The following is an 18,844-nucleotide window of genomic DNA, read 5'->3' on the forward strand; positions in this document are numbered from 1 at the left end:
TTAGCCTTATCGTGGTATATAAGGACCTAAACTTTTTCGACTGCTTTTGAGCATGTCCTGCGGTGAAGTGAGCACATCAAGGAAACGTTTACCTAGGTAGGCACGTGGTACGCCAATGGCTTCAAAATGTAACGTCATACAAGAGTTGAGCCTTACCGTTCGTTGGTGATAAGGACCTAAACTTTTTCGAGTGCTTTTGGACGTGTCTTGCGGTGAAGGCAGCGTACCAGCGAAACGCTTTGATCGAAAGGAAGGTGGTACGCCCATGGCTACTAGACGTGATGTCAGACAAACGTTGGGCCACATTATGGGTTATAAGGACCTCAACTTTTTCGACTGCTTTCAAGCGTGTCCTGCTGTGAAGTCAGCGCACCAGGGAAACGTTTAGTTAGCAAAGAACATGTACGCCCATGGCTGTAAGTTGTGACGTCAGACAAAAGTTGAGCCTTATCGTGGGTGATAAGGACCTAAGCTTTCAGGGGCGAAGCTCCCTAAAGCGTGGGTCTGTACATCCACCAATGTTGTACGTAGCCACCGGTGGCACATTCCAGCCCTAGAGCGGGTATATGTCACAGGGGATGCGAGATGGGAGATGGCGGCACTTACACTAGATGTACGCGCGGACGGGTGCATAGACGGACGGATACACAGACAAACAGACGGGCGGACGGATGTATGGATGGACGCGCGCAGCGCATATGTGTCACAGGGGATGCGATATGGCGGTACTTGCAGTGTTCACTAGATGGACGCCCGGACGGGCGGACAGACAGACTAGAAAACAGAAAAATGAACGGACATGCGGACGTACGGACGCACGAACGGGCAGACAGACGGACTTATGGACGGACGCGCGTACACATGGACGGACGCATGGATGGACGCATGGGTGGTCGCGCGGACGGACGAAATTCCGGACGGGCTGACGGACGCTTCGCCCCCCTCATCATCATTCACTCCGTGGATGCTTGTCATTTTTCGACTGCATTTGGGCATCTACTGTGTTGAAGTCTGCCCACCAGGTAAACATTTAGCTAGGAAGTCACGTGGTACGCCCATGGCTGCATGTTGTGACGTCAGACAAAGTTGAGCCTTATCACCTGTGATAAGGACCTAAACTTTTTCGACTGCTTTTGAGCGTGTCCTGCGGCGGAGTCAGCGCATCAGGGAAACCTTTAGCTAGGAAGAAACGTTTTACGCCCGTTACTGCAAGATGTGACGTCATACAAAAGTTGAGCCTTATCATCGGTGATAAGGACCTAAACTTTTTCGACTGTTTTTGAATGCTTCCTGCAGTAAAGTCAGCGGAGCAGAGAAACATTTAGATATTAATGTGGTATGCCCATGGCTGCAAGATGTGACGCCAGAAGTTTATCCTTATCGTCAGTGATAAGGACCTAAACGTTTTCGACGGCTTTTGAGCGTCTATTGGGATGGTGTCTGTCCACCGTGGAAAGGTTTAGCTAGGAAGGAACGTGATATGCCCATCGCCGCAAGGTAGGTGTGACGTCAGACAGAAGTTCAGCCTTATCGTGGGGGATAAAGACCCCGACTTTTTCGACTGCTCTTGACCATGTCCTGCAGTGAAGTCTGCCCACCAGGGAAACGTTTAGCTAGGAAGGAACGTGGTTACGCCCATGGCTGCAAGTTATGATGTCAAATAGAAGTTGAGCCTTATCACCTGTGATAAGGACCTAAACTTTTTCGACTGCTTTGAGCGTGTCCTGCGGCGGAGTCAGCGCATCAGGGAAACCTTTAGCTAGGAAAAAACGTTTTACGCCCATGACTGCAAGATGTGACGTCATACAAAAGTTGAGCCTTATCATCGGTGATAAGGCCCTAAACTTTTTTGACTGCTTTTGAGCGTGTCCTGTGGTGAAGTCAGCGCACCAGGGAAATAATTACCCAAGAATGAAAGGTTTACGCCCATGGCTGCAAGATGTGACGTCAGACGAAAGTTTAGCCTTATCGTGGGTGGTAAGGACCCCAACTTTTTCGACTGCTCTTGACCAAGTCCTGCAGTGAAGTCTGCCCACCAGGGAAACGTTTAGCTCAGAAAGAACGTGGTTACGCCCATGACTGCAAGTTATGACGTCAAACAGAAGTTTAGCCTTATCATCGGTGATAAGGACCTAAACTTTTTCGACTGCTTTTGAGCGTGTCCTGCGGCGGAGTCAGTGCATCAGGGAAACCTTTAGCTAGGAAAAAACGTTTTACGCCCATGGCTGCAAGATGTGACGTCATACAAAAGTTGAGCCTTATCATTGGTGATAAGGACCTAAACTTTTTCGACTGTTTTTGAGTGCGTCCTGCAGTAAAGTCAGCGGAGCGGGGAAACATTTCGATATTAATGTGGTACGCCCATGGCTGCAAGATGTGACGCCAGAAGTTTAGCCTTATCGTCAGTGATAAGGACCTAAAAGTTTTCGACGGCTTTTGAGGGTGTATTGGGGTGATGTCTGTCCACCATGAAAAGGTTTAGCTTGGAAGGAACGTGATATGCCCATCGCTGCAAGGTAGGTGTGACGTCAGACAAAAGTTCAGCCTTATCGTGGGTGATAAGGACACCCACTTTTTCGACTCCTCTTGACCATGTCCTGAAGTGAAGTCTGCACACCAGGGAAACGTTTAGCTAGGAAGGAACGTGGTTACGCCCATGGCTGCAAGTTATGATTTAAAATATAAGTTGAGCCTTATCACCTGTGATAAGGACCTAAACATTTTCGACTGCTTTTGAGCGTGAACTGCGGCGGAGTCAGCGCATCAGGGAAACCTTTAGTTAGGAAGAAACGTTTTACACCCGTGACTGCAAGATGTGACGTCATAAAAAAGTTGAGCCTTATCATCGGCCCTAAACTTTTTCGACTGCTTTTGATCGTGTCCTGTGGTGAAGTCAGGGCACCAGGGAAATATTTACCCAAGAATGAAAGGTTTACGCCCATGGCTGCAAGATGTGAGGTCACACAAAAGTTTAGCCTTATCATCAGTGATAAGGACCCCAACTTTTTCGACTGCTCTTGACCATGTCCTGCAGTGAAGTCTGCCCACCAGGGAAACGTCTAGCTAGGAAGGAACGTGGTTACGCCCATGGCTGCAAGATGTGACGTCAAATAGAAGTTGAGCCTTATCATCGGTGATAAGGACCTAAACTTTTTCGACTGCTTTTGAGCGTGTCCTGTGGTGAAGTCAGCGCACCAGGGAAATATTTACCCAAGAATGAAAGGTTTACGCCCATTGCTGCAAGATGTGACGTCAGACGAAAGTTTAGCCTTATCGTGGGTGATAAGGACCGCAACTTTTTCGACTGCTCTTGACCATGTCGTGCAGTGAAGTCTGCCCACCAGGGAACGTTTAGCTAGAAAGGAACGTGGTTACGCCCATGGCTGCAAGATGTGACGTCAGACGTTTAGCCTTATCGTCGGTGATAAGGACCTAAACGTTTTCGACTGCTTTTGGGCGTCTATTGCGGTGAAGCCAACTCATCATGGGAATCCTTGCTTCGAATTTTTCCTAGCGCTTTTCCCTGGTGGTCGCGTAAACAATAAATCGCACAGACAAGAAGGTTAATCAAAAGAAGGGCGTTCTGTCCACCGAACAAATATCGATGTCTGCAGAAGCTGAACAATATCATTGTATTTAAGGGCGATGCAAAATTATGAAGATATCACATTCAAAGGCGTAAACGTTCCTATGGCGAATAAACCACAAAGCTATATACGTGTCCCTCCGCCTTTAAGTAAAAAATAAAATGCCTATCTTAAAAAAATTCTTACTGGTGTAAGTAGTCGAACCTGGCTCCTCTGCTCCCAGTGCGAGCATCCTAAACGCTACGCTATAAACCAATGTATGCCGCATGCAAATACACTAAACTCTGTACTTGCATTGTACCAGCAGTACAAAAAAAAAAGGTAATGTAAGAATAACAGTTTCAAGAAAAATCGAGTGGAATCGAAGCAAGATCAGTTTATTTGAGGACATTTCTTGCGCAAAAAGATCCAAAATGGTGAAACAGCCTGACGTGGTCCCTGCCCTTATTCAATTCGTACAGCGTTTCCAAAAACATGTACAATAGTATGAACATAATACTGGGTTGCTCTGAATATACAGCAATATACTTTCTGCGCCGTGTTGGGTTAGAATATACTTTCTACCCCAACAATTATTGTTGAATTGAAAATGTGCAGCTGCTCAAGTGCGCGTAGCACCCTGTGAACTCGTAGTGGGCACTTCGCCCTATTACAATATGAATAATTATGGTGTATAGTGCTCACTTCGGAACTGAACCTGCAGTGAGCATCGTATAATTTGAAATGTCCAATTTTAGGGGCAAATTGGCTAAAGCTTAATGAACATAAAACTGAAATGGTCTGTCTTGATTACTTATATTCCTATTAAAACGGCAATAATTATCTCGGGTGTTATTCGCGAGGTCATAATTTGTATATAGCTATTTAACATAATCCTAATTAGAAAGTTCCTAAGAAAAAAAAACAGAACGGCCCGTTTGTGACTAGAAGGGAGTCTCCACGGAACTCACTTGCAGCATGATCCTAATTGTCACCATATTAGTAATGTTTAACTAGCACGTTTTTTTTCAGCATGCTCATGAATGATATCAGATTAACTAGTATGGTTTAATTAGCACGTCACCTAGCATGCTTTTGTTAGCACAGTTTTAGCTTAATTTACATTGCCTCATTAGCATGGCCTTAAAATGTGTAATTATCTCGGTCTTACTACAACTTGGCTTAACTTTCTTGGTCATAGCATGTTCTGGCGTAGCTGGCGGAGTATATTGTCAGCCAAACAGCTAATTAGCCAGCCGCACAGGTGCTAGCAGGCGATGAATATGCAGCGCGCTAGAATGTGCAGGCCGACCATTAACATGTGGCGCAGGGTTTAGCTACGGTGACAATGTTGTAAGGCGCCCGGCAGACCTAATCTGGGCCCCATGCACGATAAACGATGGTCATTAAGGATAACAGACTGAATTCCAAGAGAAGGCAAGTGGGTGAGAGGGAGACAGAAAGTTAGGTCGGTACATGAGATTAGGAAGATTGCCGGTAGAAAGCGGCGTGAGCAAGCACAGGACCAAGTTGAAAGGCAGAACATGGGAGAGACTTTTGTCCTGCAGTGGGCGTAGTCAGGCTGATGATGACATACACATACACGTGGAGCGTGAGCTTGCATCACGCCCTCTTCTTCCTCTGCTACTCTCCACTCAGCACGCCATCAGTTGTCTGGCCGCAGGAGTGATGTGTCACACGGGTGTTTGGGACGCCATCCAACCGAGAGTCAATTGTCAATGCTAGTTCACATCCTGATCCTAGTGGACTGTGCGTGCTCGCATAGTCAATAAGGTTCCACATAGGGTCCTCAAGTTTTACCTAAACTATACAATCTGCAAATACTTACAGTTTGCATTACAGGAAGTTGACCTAGTTACAGTCATTATGTCTTGTGCACAGCTAAGGACAAAATTTTTTTTAAACTTTTGCAGGTTACATTTTCGGTGTACTTATCGATCTCGAGTCAATGGGGCGTACTTTTCACATGAGGTCACGCGATATAAACAAGGCAAACTTCCGCGTGCAGTTACTTAATTGTGTCAAATTACAGTAGGGCTACAGGACTAAAAACAGAGGAACTACAAGGCTGTGTTATCCAAGATAAAGCTTTTTAAGTAGACACGAAGCAAAATTTTTAAATTAACGTATAACCCTGTTTGCCTGGCCAGCTACATTAAGTGCTGTGAATTGAAGACAAAAAGACAAACCACGCCGACGATTCCAAAGAACAGCGCGGCCCGAAAGAACACTCGTAGTCAGCCGAATGCACAGCAATGTGGCTTTTTATTGAAATCACAGACTTGCCATTTTGTCATGTGGCTTTTCTGTCAATATATATATACACGTTTAAGAATCGAAGGAAGCGACACAGACACAACGCGATCCGCTGACTGCGGTACCACGCACGTGCACGCCTCCATGCAACTGTTGTGGTGTTGCAGTAGAAGAAAAAAAAACAAAGTAAGCACGTGCGGGTCAACTGCCGTAACGCGCCGCCACCCACGTGTGCTGCGACGGGAGGAGAGCGTTTCCAACATTCATTTTGTTTTGTTTTGTTTTAAAGTATATGGGCGGTGTACAGCAGCTGCCAGTGGCTCTTGAGTCGCTTTGTACAAAAAAACACAGAATCCTCGAACAGTCCAACAACACTGCTGAAGAAGCATCGCACTTTCTCTGGAAGGTGTAACACTTATTCCTCCATTCAAGGGTATTTTTTTTAAAGGGGTTCTACAAAAATACTGTTAAGTGGACAACCGTAGGGTAAACGCGCACGCTGTAATTCTCTATAGCAGGGTTGGACCTGTCACGCCTACAATCAGTCATTTTCTGTTCCTGAAAAACGATCCAGCTAAAAAAAAACAGTAATAGGCAAGGGAAGTGAACATGGCAGAGGTCAATAACAGAAGCGGCACTCAAACACAAGAGATATATACCCACACACACACAAGCAAACACATAGATGTGTGGAGAACTTCAATCGAAACAAACACTATTCACACTTCTCCTCACTCGACCATTGCGATCGATATTTAACAGAGTGCTTTTACACGACTCCTTCTAGAGTGTCTCACTCTTTATCACACTAGAAACGCAGTACCTGTCACCACATATGGTGACAATCGAGCCTCCCCTCCTAATTAATTGTATATAGTGACCTATGCATTTGTAAATTAGCAAGAAAGAATAAATTAAAAATGTTTAAAAAAAGAGTAAGGAGGGGAAGGCGGTGACCCCAGCCAGAACAAAAAAAAGTAGTTTACCGATGCAATGGCAGCTACATAAATATACACAATAGCAAAATAATGCTGTCGTATGGAAGAAAAAAAGTGTACTTTTGCCTCTTTGTAACGGCAACAAGCAAAATGTGTTGAGAGAGCTGAAATTCTGCATTTCTAAAGCAGAAGCGGCTTTGTAATTGGTCAAAAATAGTTTGCGGAGACAAAGGCATTCTTGCATGAGAAACAATGCAGGTGGAAGTTCAGCACCAAACGCTTATATTAAGTTTCTCCAATTGTCATTGTTTTAAGGAACCATATCGTTCAAACAACTGCATCCATTTTTGGCGTTTTCTTGATTTCCCAAGGTGTCATTGAGTTACCAATAACAACGTCGTTAAGTTGTCTGTATAGCACAAGACAAAAAAATAAAAGTATTTTACTCTGGCACTCCCTCCCCCTTTCAAATTCTGATATATCAACCTTGACAAGCAGCAGTCAATTATGCCATATGGTAACATGTTCAGTGAGTAAATAAATGCAAAAGCGAGAAGCCAGAAATCTTTGACGAAAATGCGGATGAGAAAAAAAGCGGGGCAATACACATGAATGGTGCTGTTCACAATCAGTGAAAAGATTCACAACGAGATAAACTAGAAACGTGAAGTCAAATGCACGAGAACCCAGTAACCGAAGCAAAAATTATTGCAGGACCTCTGGTAACCACTTTGAGGAACACGGAGACGACTGTGATGAAGGATGGGAACACAGGGACTTCAAAAACTTGATATGGCACTAGGAGGGCAGTCAGAAAAATGAGTCATTGCAGCACTCAGGCACCTCACGAACCGAGCCACGCAGTCACCACATCCTCCCGGCAACTGATGGGAAGCACGCACGAGTCTTTTCACCAAAGACCGTGGTGCAATTTCACACGGCTGGTCGTTTGCTGCCGTTGTGGGGATGTGGGGATCGTGGTGTTCACTTTGGACAGGCGATGATGCACCAGTTGGACGCTGGGGTGACTTATGTACACGAGGTGGCCGCGAATCAGAGACTGAAGAAGCTCAGAGCACAATAATTGCACTGATTTAAGGACAAATTATTCCCCTAATTTCCTGCCTCTTTAAAAATTACAGGACAAGAAACACTATTAGGGCTAATTACAGTTTCACGAAGTGCCCTTGTTTTGTGGAAATTGTAAATAAAGCTTGTTGTTAACTACCACTAATCACTCATCAACTTCATGAGATAACCTTCCCAAATGAAAAAAAAAATATTCAAGGGGCATGCTGCTTGCATTGAGAGGTATCATAAGGCTGAAGCTATCTGTGACAGGTTTCCTAGAAATGAAACTGAAAATGATGCCAGTTTCATTTCACTAATTGTTAATATTTATATTTTGGTACACTCAAGCTACATCAGGAGCAGAGCTATTGCCAGGTTGTGCAGCAAGACTTTTACAATGCTCTCTATAGGTCAAACCTGTAAATGTAAAGATTAGTTATTCTGCTCTTATAATGCTCCATATATTTTAACTTGCTACAGGTAATAATCATGTGCCCAACCAGACGATGATTTACATCAAGGCTAGCGACTTGTAAATTTCTAACAAAATATGCTACCAGTTGTGGTCCCCCAGACCTATACATGTAAAATACAAATAAGATAGTGTGCTAGATTCCCTGCAGTTTTTTTTAAAAGGATGCATATCAGGATGCAACAGTAGTGCTTCACAACTTCTTCAGTCTAACAAGATTCGCGGTGCCACGGCCCAGCGTAAGGGTACCACTTTCATTGGGTGTTAGCCCTAGGATGAGGCCAAAGACTTCCAGGATGCGGTGGCCACTGTTCCTGCCCTGAGCGCAGCCAGCTGCTCTTCACCGAGCCGGATCTTGTCGTCGATTTCGCGTGCATCCACGAGCAGCTTAGACTTCATACGCACAAAGTGGTCATAGTCGGCATACTCTTGAGGTGTCAGGTACTTGCGCAAGAACTGGGCCACCTGTCGGCTGCGCCTGTCGATGCTTTCCTTAAGCCGGCGTGCCTCCTCGTGCTGGCTGCTCAGTTTGTCCCGCTTTGACTCCAGGGCTCTCTGCAAAAAACAAGTCGAAGCAGTCTCGTCAAGCAATGCACACACGGTCAGTATGAGGGGCATTTTCTACTGACATTTCCCTACTGATAACTGCAACATGAAGCATTGCACACTCAAGTATGATACTGTACCACACCTAAGGGTCACTTAATGTAACGTAACACTTACAGTGCCATTTTGGCACACGGCCACTGTAAGTGCCATAATTTATCACACGTCTGGTAGCATTAGCCAACATTTGTCAATAGTAAGCATACAATAAAGCTTGAGCAGTACTCTGATATACACAGAAAGGTTTATGCAATACTGGGCTACTAAAAGACGACATTTTGTGACTTCGTTCATCCATAACCATGAACCTGTTTGTTTGCTTTTGCCAGTGTTTATATAAAAACATGGTTCAATATACGCAACCCACTCTGTATTAGGCTGCTGCCGAGAGTTCACTACAGCTAAGTAGAATACACTACGTCTATGCAATAACAATTATGTGCTTGCCTAGTTCAGCTCAGCATCGCCGAATGGCGCTACCTATCCGGTATCTCACGATTGTGGCTGCGATATGCGGATAAATTAAAAGTCTCTACTAACCAGTAATAGCCAGTGCTAATCAACTCTGGCAGTATGTGAGCAAAAAATAAACAAATACGGTAGACAAAAGCACCACAGTGAAATCGTGGGAGAACGGTGGGGGAGAGGTTAGGCAAAGATATACTTTGGCATGCAAGAGAGCAAGAGAAGGGGAATGTAGGAAAGGCAGAGAAAAGAAATGGCCGGGAAGCCACTGACCCTCTCCTGTGCAGTGGGCTCGTCAGCGCCGGCGAGTCCAGCCAGTGCGTTGTGGACACGTGCCAGTCGACCAGACAGGGACAGGATGAGGCTGACGATCTTGTCGAGCTCGTCAACGTGGAGACGGTACTTGTCACGCTCAGCGGGCCTCGCCAGCTGGTCGACGCGGCTGCCCAGAGCGCGACCCAGCAGCTCATTTTGCGAAGCCTCTTCGCGGAGGCTGAGCCGGGCTGAGCGGAGAACGTCCAGCTTGCGTGATATGCTCGCCATCAGCTCCTCCTGCGTATCAATGATAAGGGCGTTGATACTTATATCGAAAGATGCACCGAAAGCTGGTACGAAAACGAGATGGGTGTCTATAAGAGACAGCAGTAATAATAAGACTGTCATCACACGGAATATAATAAAGTTACTTAAATTTGTGTGTGCAGGATATTTATGGTACAAATTGGGGCACTTACACACCAGTAGTGCGGAGACAGAGAGAATAACAGAGCAGGTGGCCATGCCCTGCCCTCACTATCACTTCCCTTTCCCACCCCGTAAAATGCAATCACTAAATATTTTTTCCATCCTCCTCACCCACAGATTACTTCTCTGGCTCAATATCGATTTCCTTTCCCATCCTCTTGCAATACTAGACAAGGCTATACATAGTACTTCGGTCTCTCACTATCTTCTTTCCTTCCTCCTTACACTCACTTCCCTTCCCAACCCCCTTACTATGCCATACTACACCCCTCCTGTCTTAGCTTCGTGTGCCTTGGCAAAGCTATGGGCTAGGTTCCACCTATCGTAACGTGGCTCCTCCTCGCTTAATCTCTTAAAGCGGTTTCAACTATGGAGTTTTGCCAATCTGAAACTGGTTCAATGTAACAGGGTTTCTATCCTACAGTTTGTAGAACGAAGCTACAGATTGGGAAATAATACAGTATTTCATTGCAATGTATTAATCTAGATTTTTACCGAACTGACTTGGTCCACAATAGCTACAGAAGTACCTCGCATGCTTTCTATCTATGGGTGTAGTGTAGCTAATGCACAAAGGCAGTTTAGTTGGAAAAATTACGTCATCCGCAGAGTTCTAGCAGCTGTATGAAGCAAAAAACGTTGAACGTTGACACTCTATTAAATACTGGCAACAGCACTGACAATGAGGAGATGCATAAAAGGATTGTTTTTTGCTTGTAAAAGGAGAATGTGTCCACCAAGTGCAGACTGACCTTTTTGGCAGACAGCTCACTGTCGGATGTCCACTCTTGTTTGCCAATGTCAGATCCAAACCTGGTCAGAAACTTGGCCTTTGGTTCAGATGTCGTGTAGTAGGCACTATTCGCGGGAAGATTCTCGTCACTGCAAAGACAGACAAAGTTAAAAAAATATATAGAGTATGTTCTCTTTGCCGATGTGTATATGTCTCTGCGATTCTGAAGGCCTGGGTCAATCTTAAGCCTGAACATCAGTGTCTAATTTAAATCACAGAGACAATTGAAAACTTCAGGGCTCATTTTTCAATGTCAGTTTCATCATTTAAAGTAACATAAAGTTACCTGAACTCAAGCAATTTGTCGGCAGCCTCAACAAACTTCTGTCAATAATCTTAAAGCAGAAGCTACCTACCTCGGTTCTATGTGTATTTATTCATCTACAAACAGAGTAGTCGAAACGGTAATGCAGTAGTTTTCACAGCAGGCATTAAGTGCTGCACGAGCACATTTAGGCACGTCATTTCCCAGCTATAATTCAATTTACATTCTATTTATTCTAAAAGAACACTATTGAAACCTCTAGGCTTATTTTCCATTCAATACTTTTTTGAACTTCGTGTTTATACTTGTTCAAAAAGTACTCTTCCGGAACTTTGCATTACATTAGTGCCCATTAAACCGAACTGCAGCACCTTGCACCAAAACTGACCAAACTTCGTGTTCCTTATAAATAATTTCTCGAAATTAGAGCGAGCGCTTATACAGCATACCGTTCATAAACATACCTGAGCGTGTTGTTCCCTGTATTGGAGATAAGATATGGTGATGACGAAGCAGTTGACGGCGAGGGTTGCGGAGAAGTGGCCACGGAGCTGCACCGCCTGGATAGCGAGGAATCAAGCTGGCTATTCTGGCTGAAGTCACCGTCGAACAGGCCCTCCAGGTAGTCGGACGTCGTCTTCTGGTTCGGACTGGGCACTGCGCACGACCGAAACGCAAGAGGATAACATTGTATTAAACAGATAGAAGGGTGTCTGATATCAGCAGCCTTATAGATTGCTCAACAAGGTCCAGGCTTATTTTGCATACTGCGCCAATGAAGTAAGGAAGCAGAAAAAGACAGAAAAGAGCACAGTGAGTTTTTCTACTTCCTTCTTTTGTGCTTGCGCGGTACGCTAACCATTCAACGATATGAACCGTTCTGCCTGCAAAAAGGTCGTACTGACTTAGGCCAGTTGGTATACGGAATGTATGACCCACAATCGGCGCGGGATCGAAATACCCGAACCAATGCACTGCATTTGATTCTAAGGCCAACTCTCAGATGTATAAGCAAGCGCAAAAAGTGCCAGTCGGCACCGCCAAGATGCAAAAAATGATGATAACGACGTCACAGGTCTGCAAAACGACGTCACTACGGTGACGACGACAACGTGGCGACAAACCCCGTGACGTCACAAGGTGACGTCTTCGCGCGGCATCGTCGCTCGCAGATCCTCCGATCTCGGAGGCAGTGAAAAAAACACGTTCGGCGCGTGAAGTTTTACGGCCGGGATCATTACACAATGACCAAGAAAGAAAAAGATGGCTTTCGCCTTCCAGCCGTCTCAAGCAGATAAATTTCATAATATAAATGTTCGTGTGATCACTTCATTGCTTCTGGACACCTCCTAAGCTGATTCTCTATTTTGTTATCAGAATACCTGCAAGTGGTATCATTTCGGCCTTGTTATCTGTTCTAGTTGATCTCGAAGAATAGTATCATTCACCCTCACGTCGACAACATTGAGAAATAACCAATCGCTTTCGTTTAATGACTATAATATTAGGAAGGTAGGAATACTACGGAGGTACAAAAGTTGGTGCCCGAAAACAGAAGTCCATGTGCAAAGCCACAGATGGTCAAAAGAAATTCATGGCCTCACCCTCCCATGACTAAGTTTATCTTCTTTTTTTACTATTTCGCAGTCATAAACATTTCCATGCATCAGTCAATAAGATACATAGAGAGGACTTTGCATTGGAAATACTTTGTTGCCGGAAAAGCAGAGCGCATTTCGCTAACTGCACGAACGCCTCCTTTATTTCTTTCAATGCCAGTGCAAACATGCGCTTATCAACGGAAGCCGTCGGTCCGCCTTAGTACAGGGAATGGTCGTGCTGTGACGCTGCCTGAGGGGTCACGCTAGGGTGCCCCCACTTTTCGAACGGAGGAGCGAGCATCGAAGTACTCTAGGTCGCGCTACTTGCATCACAGATGCTTCGAATTCAGGATGCAATAGACGCGTTTCCAACTACATTATCGTACGACTGTCAGCTTTGTTCCTTCGCGCTCCTTTTTTTTGTGGCTCGAAGCAACGCCACCACCACCACCTTACGACGCAGCGCATGTGGTAGCGTTGCAGTGACGCTTTCCCCATTGGCAGCCCGCATAGCGCCACGAACGGCGACACGTTGTCTGAAAACGTCGTATCTTTTACAGAGCCAGAGTGACCGCCAACATAGTGAACACGAGGGAATGCAAGACGCCGCCCCACGGATGTGTACACAACTGAACGAAAAATTACTTTCTAGAACTTCCGTCGTAAGGCACTGCATAAGGGGGCACCCTCCCCGATGACAGCAACGCAGACGCGAAGGCTAGGCGATTGGCGAGAGCACGAAAGGGCTAGAGGAGAGGGTGGCGAACAGTTCATTTATTTCTCAACTTATTTATTTATTTCCCTGCCAAACTCAAATGAGATCAAGGCATGAAAAGGGGGGGGGGGTTTACAGCAGAATACATAAAAACAGTAAACAAACAGTACAACAATGCGCTAAAAATACATAAATGCAAAGATAAGTTTCTATACAATATAAACATCATTCCACTAGAAAAAAAGTAGTAACAGAAAAGAAGACCGTAAATAAAAATAGTTAGTTGGATTGGGCACATCTTGCTCGCATTGATAAATAGAGGAAGCGTTGACTGCACGAACAGTATCGTGTCGTGAGCACAGAACGCGGAAACAAACGAGCTTTAAATGGGCAAGGAGTAAGAGTTCGCGACATGTGACACGTCAGGTGCGTAAAACATTCATTTTTAACGCGCTTGACCGCGTAAAGACACGCTCTTTTCCGACACCATAACCTTGGCACCGGTCTTTGGACTAAATACTGCGCGGGAAGAAACGCTACGTACGCCCTGACAAAGACAAGGAAACGACGCACGGTCCAGCGGCGCGGTATTTAGGCATGACCCTACACAATCGCCCAGTCGCCTATTCTTGCAAACACTTTCCTTCGCGGGTCCCCAGCGAGAATGAGAAGAGCCTGGCGAAAAGAATAATACGAAAAAGAGAAACAGGAAAAGCGTTTAACGAGAAGGAAAAAGTTCAAACGCGGCATTCCGTTCAAGGGGCACTGACACCACTTTATCCTCACTTTACAGTGTCATACAAATCTGCCACACAGATATAAATGACATACAAAGCAGCCGTGAAAACGTTACGGTATCTACGGTAACGAGCACTCTACGGAAAGCTCATAGCGCGTTGTGACCTCGAGGTACAATATAGGGACCCGGAAACCTTACTGCAATTGCTTTTAGAAGCTGCACTCACGATTAACATACCAGTACATATTCTAGGCTCTTGACCACTTGGACTTTTATTTGGCGCCAACAAACGCCAACTGAGTGAGTGAAACAGCTTTGACGGCCCGGCATAAAAGGGGAATGGGTAGGAGTATTAAAGCGAGACACCAGCTTGCTCGGACGTCCCGGAGCAGCAACCTACTCGCGTCAAACCCGTGGGGGCACCGCTTTCGGCCGCTTCCAGGATTCTAAGCACGTGCTGGACCACGTCTTTTCGCTGGCCTGGCTCTCGGCTGATGATTTTGCTGCTGATACTGAACATTTTCGCGTCAATACCCTTTTCAAAAGCCATGCAGGAATGGAAAAAGTTATATAGAAGTAAGGCGGAGGTCAATAACCTGACAAAGTCGTGTGAAGGATGGAAGGAGGAAAAAAAAAGTGCCGGAATGCGGTGATCGACAGATAGCGAAAGAAAATACGAAACAGACCGTGCGAATGCTGTCACGGCGATATACAGTACGCAAGCAAGCACGCGCCGTACTATATATACGTCGCGCGCTTTGGTTTTATCCCACGCTGTTGTCGCTGCATGTGACCCACGCGTATACATAAGAATACCCGCACGTAAAGCGTGCACCTTCGTCGGAGGAGCTACGTGCACTGATTGCGGCGAGAAAAGAAAGCCCTGCATACGAAAACACTGGATAGAAAACGCGGTGACTTGACCTAAACGCCACAGTAGAAATGGATGGTCGTATACAATCCACAAACCGTCAAACGAAGTGAACACGATCGATAAAGAAGCCCGACAGAGCAAAAAGCTTAGTTAATTCTTATTTCCTTTCTTTATCTCTCTTCGATTGATACCTTGTAATCTTACTTAACCGTCAGCTTTCATTTCCCAATTAGGACGTAGACAGCGATAGATGTCATATGTTTAACATAATTGTATCCTACCTCATCTTGCCTTTTACTTTCTAATTGTTCTTCAAAGACCCTTGGTACAAGATTAAAGCCACCAAGCGGATATTTTAGGAAACAAATATGAAGTTTGGAGGGTAGAAAGAGAAGTAACAGAACCAATAAAAGCGTATTATAAATTAGCTAGAAATATAACAAAGTGCTTCCGCAATTGTCTTCAATTTTTAAGAGCAGCGAATAGTTTGGCGAAATCTATAGACGCATGCGGCGATGAAAAGAAGTTCGAAAGCAAAATTGTTCGAATGCCATTGGCTTGTTTTCTATTACATACATTCCATTAGATACAAAAACAACGTACCGGAACGTGTGCTGGGATGTACAGTTGAACTAAAGCTACCGGTCCGATGATCCAAGGCCGTTTCGCCGTGAGCGGACAGATCCTACCGCAGCGAGGCGTGCGGAAGTAGTAGCCCGATGTGCAAAAAGCAAAACAACAACAACAACAAAAAAGACGACACCGAGAGACTGCGGCAGCGCGAAAACGTGAGCTACCATTGATGGATGGCGGAAGCCCACCAGGTCGTTCCTCAGAAGGCCGTCGCGAGTCTTTTCTACGCCGCTGAAACCCAAATCGATAGTCGCGGTGGGAAGCGAACTCGTATCATATAATACAGCAGTAAGACGCGCTGTTTTCAGGCTGACATAGGCATGTAATACACGCACGGACCGAAGCACAAACGGCCGTATATACACTGGCACTCGAGGTACGCGAACATCCATAAGGGCGCGCGCGCGTGGCTCCGGTTTCTCGGCCCTGGGCTGAACGGTTTCGTTTGGGGGGAGTGGTAAAGGACAGACATGGGGAGGACGAAAAACGACGAAGCAGCGACGAAGTCGAACGCGGCTTCAACATAAATGATGCGGAGACGGAACGCACAAGGACACTCTTTTGATTGAACATTTCGCCTCTTGCGTTTATAGACATCATTTTGCGTGCTGCCACCAACAACGCGCGTTTTGAGGCACGGGAAGTCTGCAGCGAAGAAAAACTGCCCTGGCGAATGAGTGCCTTAGGGGGAAAAAAAAAACACACAGGAACGAGTTGAAATTCGAAAAAGACAGCGTCAGTGACAGGGCACCGCTCTTTCTGAAAAAACGCGAACTCTTTGTCCGTATAGGAGACAGCGATGCCTCCCTTACGCATCCATTACCCATCACTCTCTGCGTGTCTGCGGACTATGTTTTGAAAATATCTCTGCATCCGCAAAAAGTTCTATTTTATACCTTCGTTGTCGCTCTTGCGCTGTATACCTACAAACAAACCGAGACACTAGCATAAATTGCCAACTTCCCAGAATTCAACTCTAATTTATTTATTTATTTATTTATTTATTTATTTATTTATTTATTTATTTATTTTCTTTCTAACCATAATGTACACTGCCGTTCTTTATGAAAGGGAACACGCGAACGCGTGGTCTGCGCTCTGCGGCGGCTGCCTACAGCACCATCAACCGACAAGTGAAGAAAGCACGTTCGCTTTTGGCGTCATCTATGGCCAAGCAAGATAACGAGTCATGGCCGGTAAACAAGCGCTGCTACATTACGTTCCCTCGAGCGATATCAGGCGACTACTGCAGCTTGCGCCGTGGTCGCGCACAACGCTTGATATGTTGGCAGTGGACTAGGCACTGCAGGTGTGAGCCGAGATGGAGTGCAATTTAGCAGCGCTCGTCTACCGACCATAACTCGTTATTATTATTATTATTATTTGGCGACAGATGACGCTGAGAGCGAACCTGTTTCATTTTGCTGTCGGTTGATGGTGCTCTAGGCAGCCGCCGCAGAGCGCAGGCCACGCGTTCGCGTGTTCCCTTTCATAAAGTACGACACTGTATCTTATCACTCCATTGTCTCACTTAGCAGTCGGAGCAGGTGCCAGAGAACACAGCACGTGACGCTGCGGACTACAAAGTTCGATGAACGTGTCTCGTCGACTGAGAAACTGACCACGCCGAGAATATCTCGTTCCTTTTTCCAGTTTTCATTTCTTTCTCTTTTACACCCACAGAGATAACGTCGTTATCTCTGCGAACCTCGGCGTCCCAAATTCCAGGGACGCGTTCGCTTACACAAATGATGCCACAAGAGTGCGACAGAATCGCGGCTAGGTTACTAGCGACCCCGCACCGCGGGGCCACCGCCGCAGCAGCTCATATAGCACCACCAACCGACGCGCTCAGCTTATCGCGGCCGAAAAACTGGCAAGTGACGGCAAGCCACGCGAGCGGGGTCGAAAACGTAAGAGATTTGATGGCGCGCGATAGGAGGCCATATACGCATGGAGCGGCCATACGACGATGACCCACTTTCGTCCGGCAGCGCCATATGACCGTTCCGTGATGACATCCACAGGAGAAAGCGAGCAGCCCCTCCGCCCTTCTCTCACCTCGTGAAAGAAACACCGAGAGATGCTTCCTCGTGGGTTTGTTCTGCATTTACGCTTCGCTCACAGCCTCTCCGGCCGAGAGTGCTTTTCTCTTTTGAAGGCGCGCTTTTTCAAACCGACACGGCCCGCACGACGACTACGAGGCTTCATTTCGATAACTGTTTCTTTTATCTCCGTTTCATGGACGACGAAGAAAAAGCGCAGGTGTGCGTTGAGTCCCCCATAAGAAACATAAAACGACATCTGAGAGTATTATTGCACGCGTTAAAACCACGATTAGAATACGAGGTTATACGCCTTAGAACGGGGAGGGTTCCAAATGAACTTTGACTACCCGGGCTTCGTTAACATGCATATAAAGCTGTTCTGAATACTATGGCGTTCTCCGTCCGTCGAAATTCGGCAACCGCGGGCGTGGGAATCGAGTCCACGCTATTAAGCTTAGAAGTCACTCAGATGCCGCGGGGTGTAAGCAGGAAACGATAGTTCGAAGCTTGCCCCTTCCTCCGACCATCGATTCCAGTGGCGCACCTCAAAATAATTCATAAATACGCATGATAAACCAAAACAACATTTGACCAGACTGCAAGTGCGATTTATTTCGCGTCAGACTTGGATTTGAACGTATACTACGGACTGATGTTGCAACGCTGTTACGTAGGAACGCCAGCCAAGCGCTTTTATACGCTGATGCACAGCACAGTTCCACACAAAGCTCATATTCTCGTCGTTCTTCCCTAGATAACTTCCACGGACATATATAAACATCCGTATGCTGCTTGTGAAGCTGCAATCTAATACAAGTTGAAAGACCTAACTCACACTATCTAAGCACAAAACATCTAAGCACCACTCCTGTAGCCACCTGTGTTGTGTTCGTTTCATTTTATCATTACTTATTACATTTTAGTATGATGAGTTTGGTCAAAAAGTTATCCGCGTAGATCGCTCAACACGGTGGTCAATGTAGTTGAAGTGGCTGTATTAACACGGACTAGAAACCCCTCACTTCACAGCGGGATAA

At 45.8% G+C, this 18,844-nt stretch overlaps 1 protein-coding gene across 3 annotated transcripts in view; it reads right to left on the reverse strand.

Moving 5' to 3' along the window:
• Positions 1-5,833: 5,833 nt before the first annotated feature.
• The window catches only part of Shrm (shroom), a 483,853-nt gene continuing 470,842 nt past the window's right edge, over positions 5,834-18,844 (reverse strand). For all 3 annotated transcript variants that reach the window (XM_075882065.1, XM_075882066.1, XM_075882067.1), the window contains 4 exons: positions 11,662-11,854; positions 10,892-11,021; positions 9,669-9,947; positions 5,834-8,879 (listed from right to left, as the gene is read on the reverse strand). In XM_075882065.1, coding sequence (XP_075738180.1) covers positions 8,595-8,879; positions 9,669-9,947; positions 10,892-11,021; positions 11,662-11,854 — 887 coding nt within the window. In that variant the 3' untranslated portion in view covers positions 5,834-8,594. The remainder of the gene's footprint in view (positions 8,880-9,668; positions 9,948-10,891; positions 11,022-11,661; positions 11,855-18,844) is intronic.

Source organism: Rhipicephalus microplus, chromosome 2 (genome assembly GCF_043290135.1).
Source record: "Rhipicephalus microplus isolate Deutch F79 chromosome 2, USDA_Rmic, whole genome shotgun sequence".
Classification (NCBI taxonomy): Eukaryota; Metazoa; Arthropoda; class Arachnida; order Ixodida; family Ixodidae; genus Rhipicephalus; species Rhipicephalus microplus.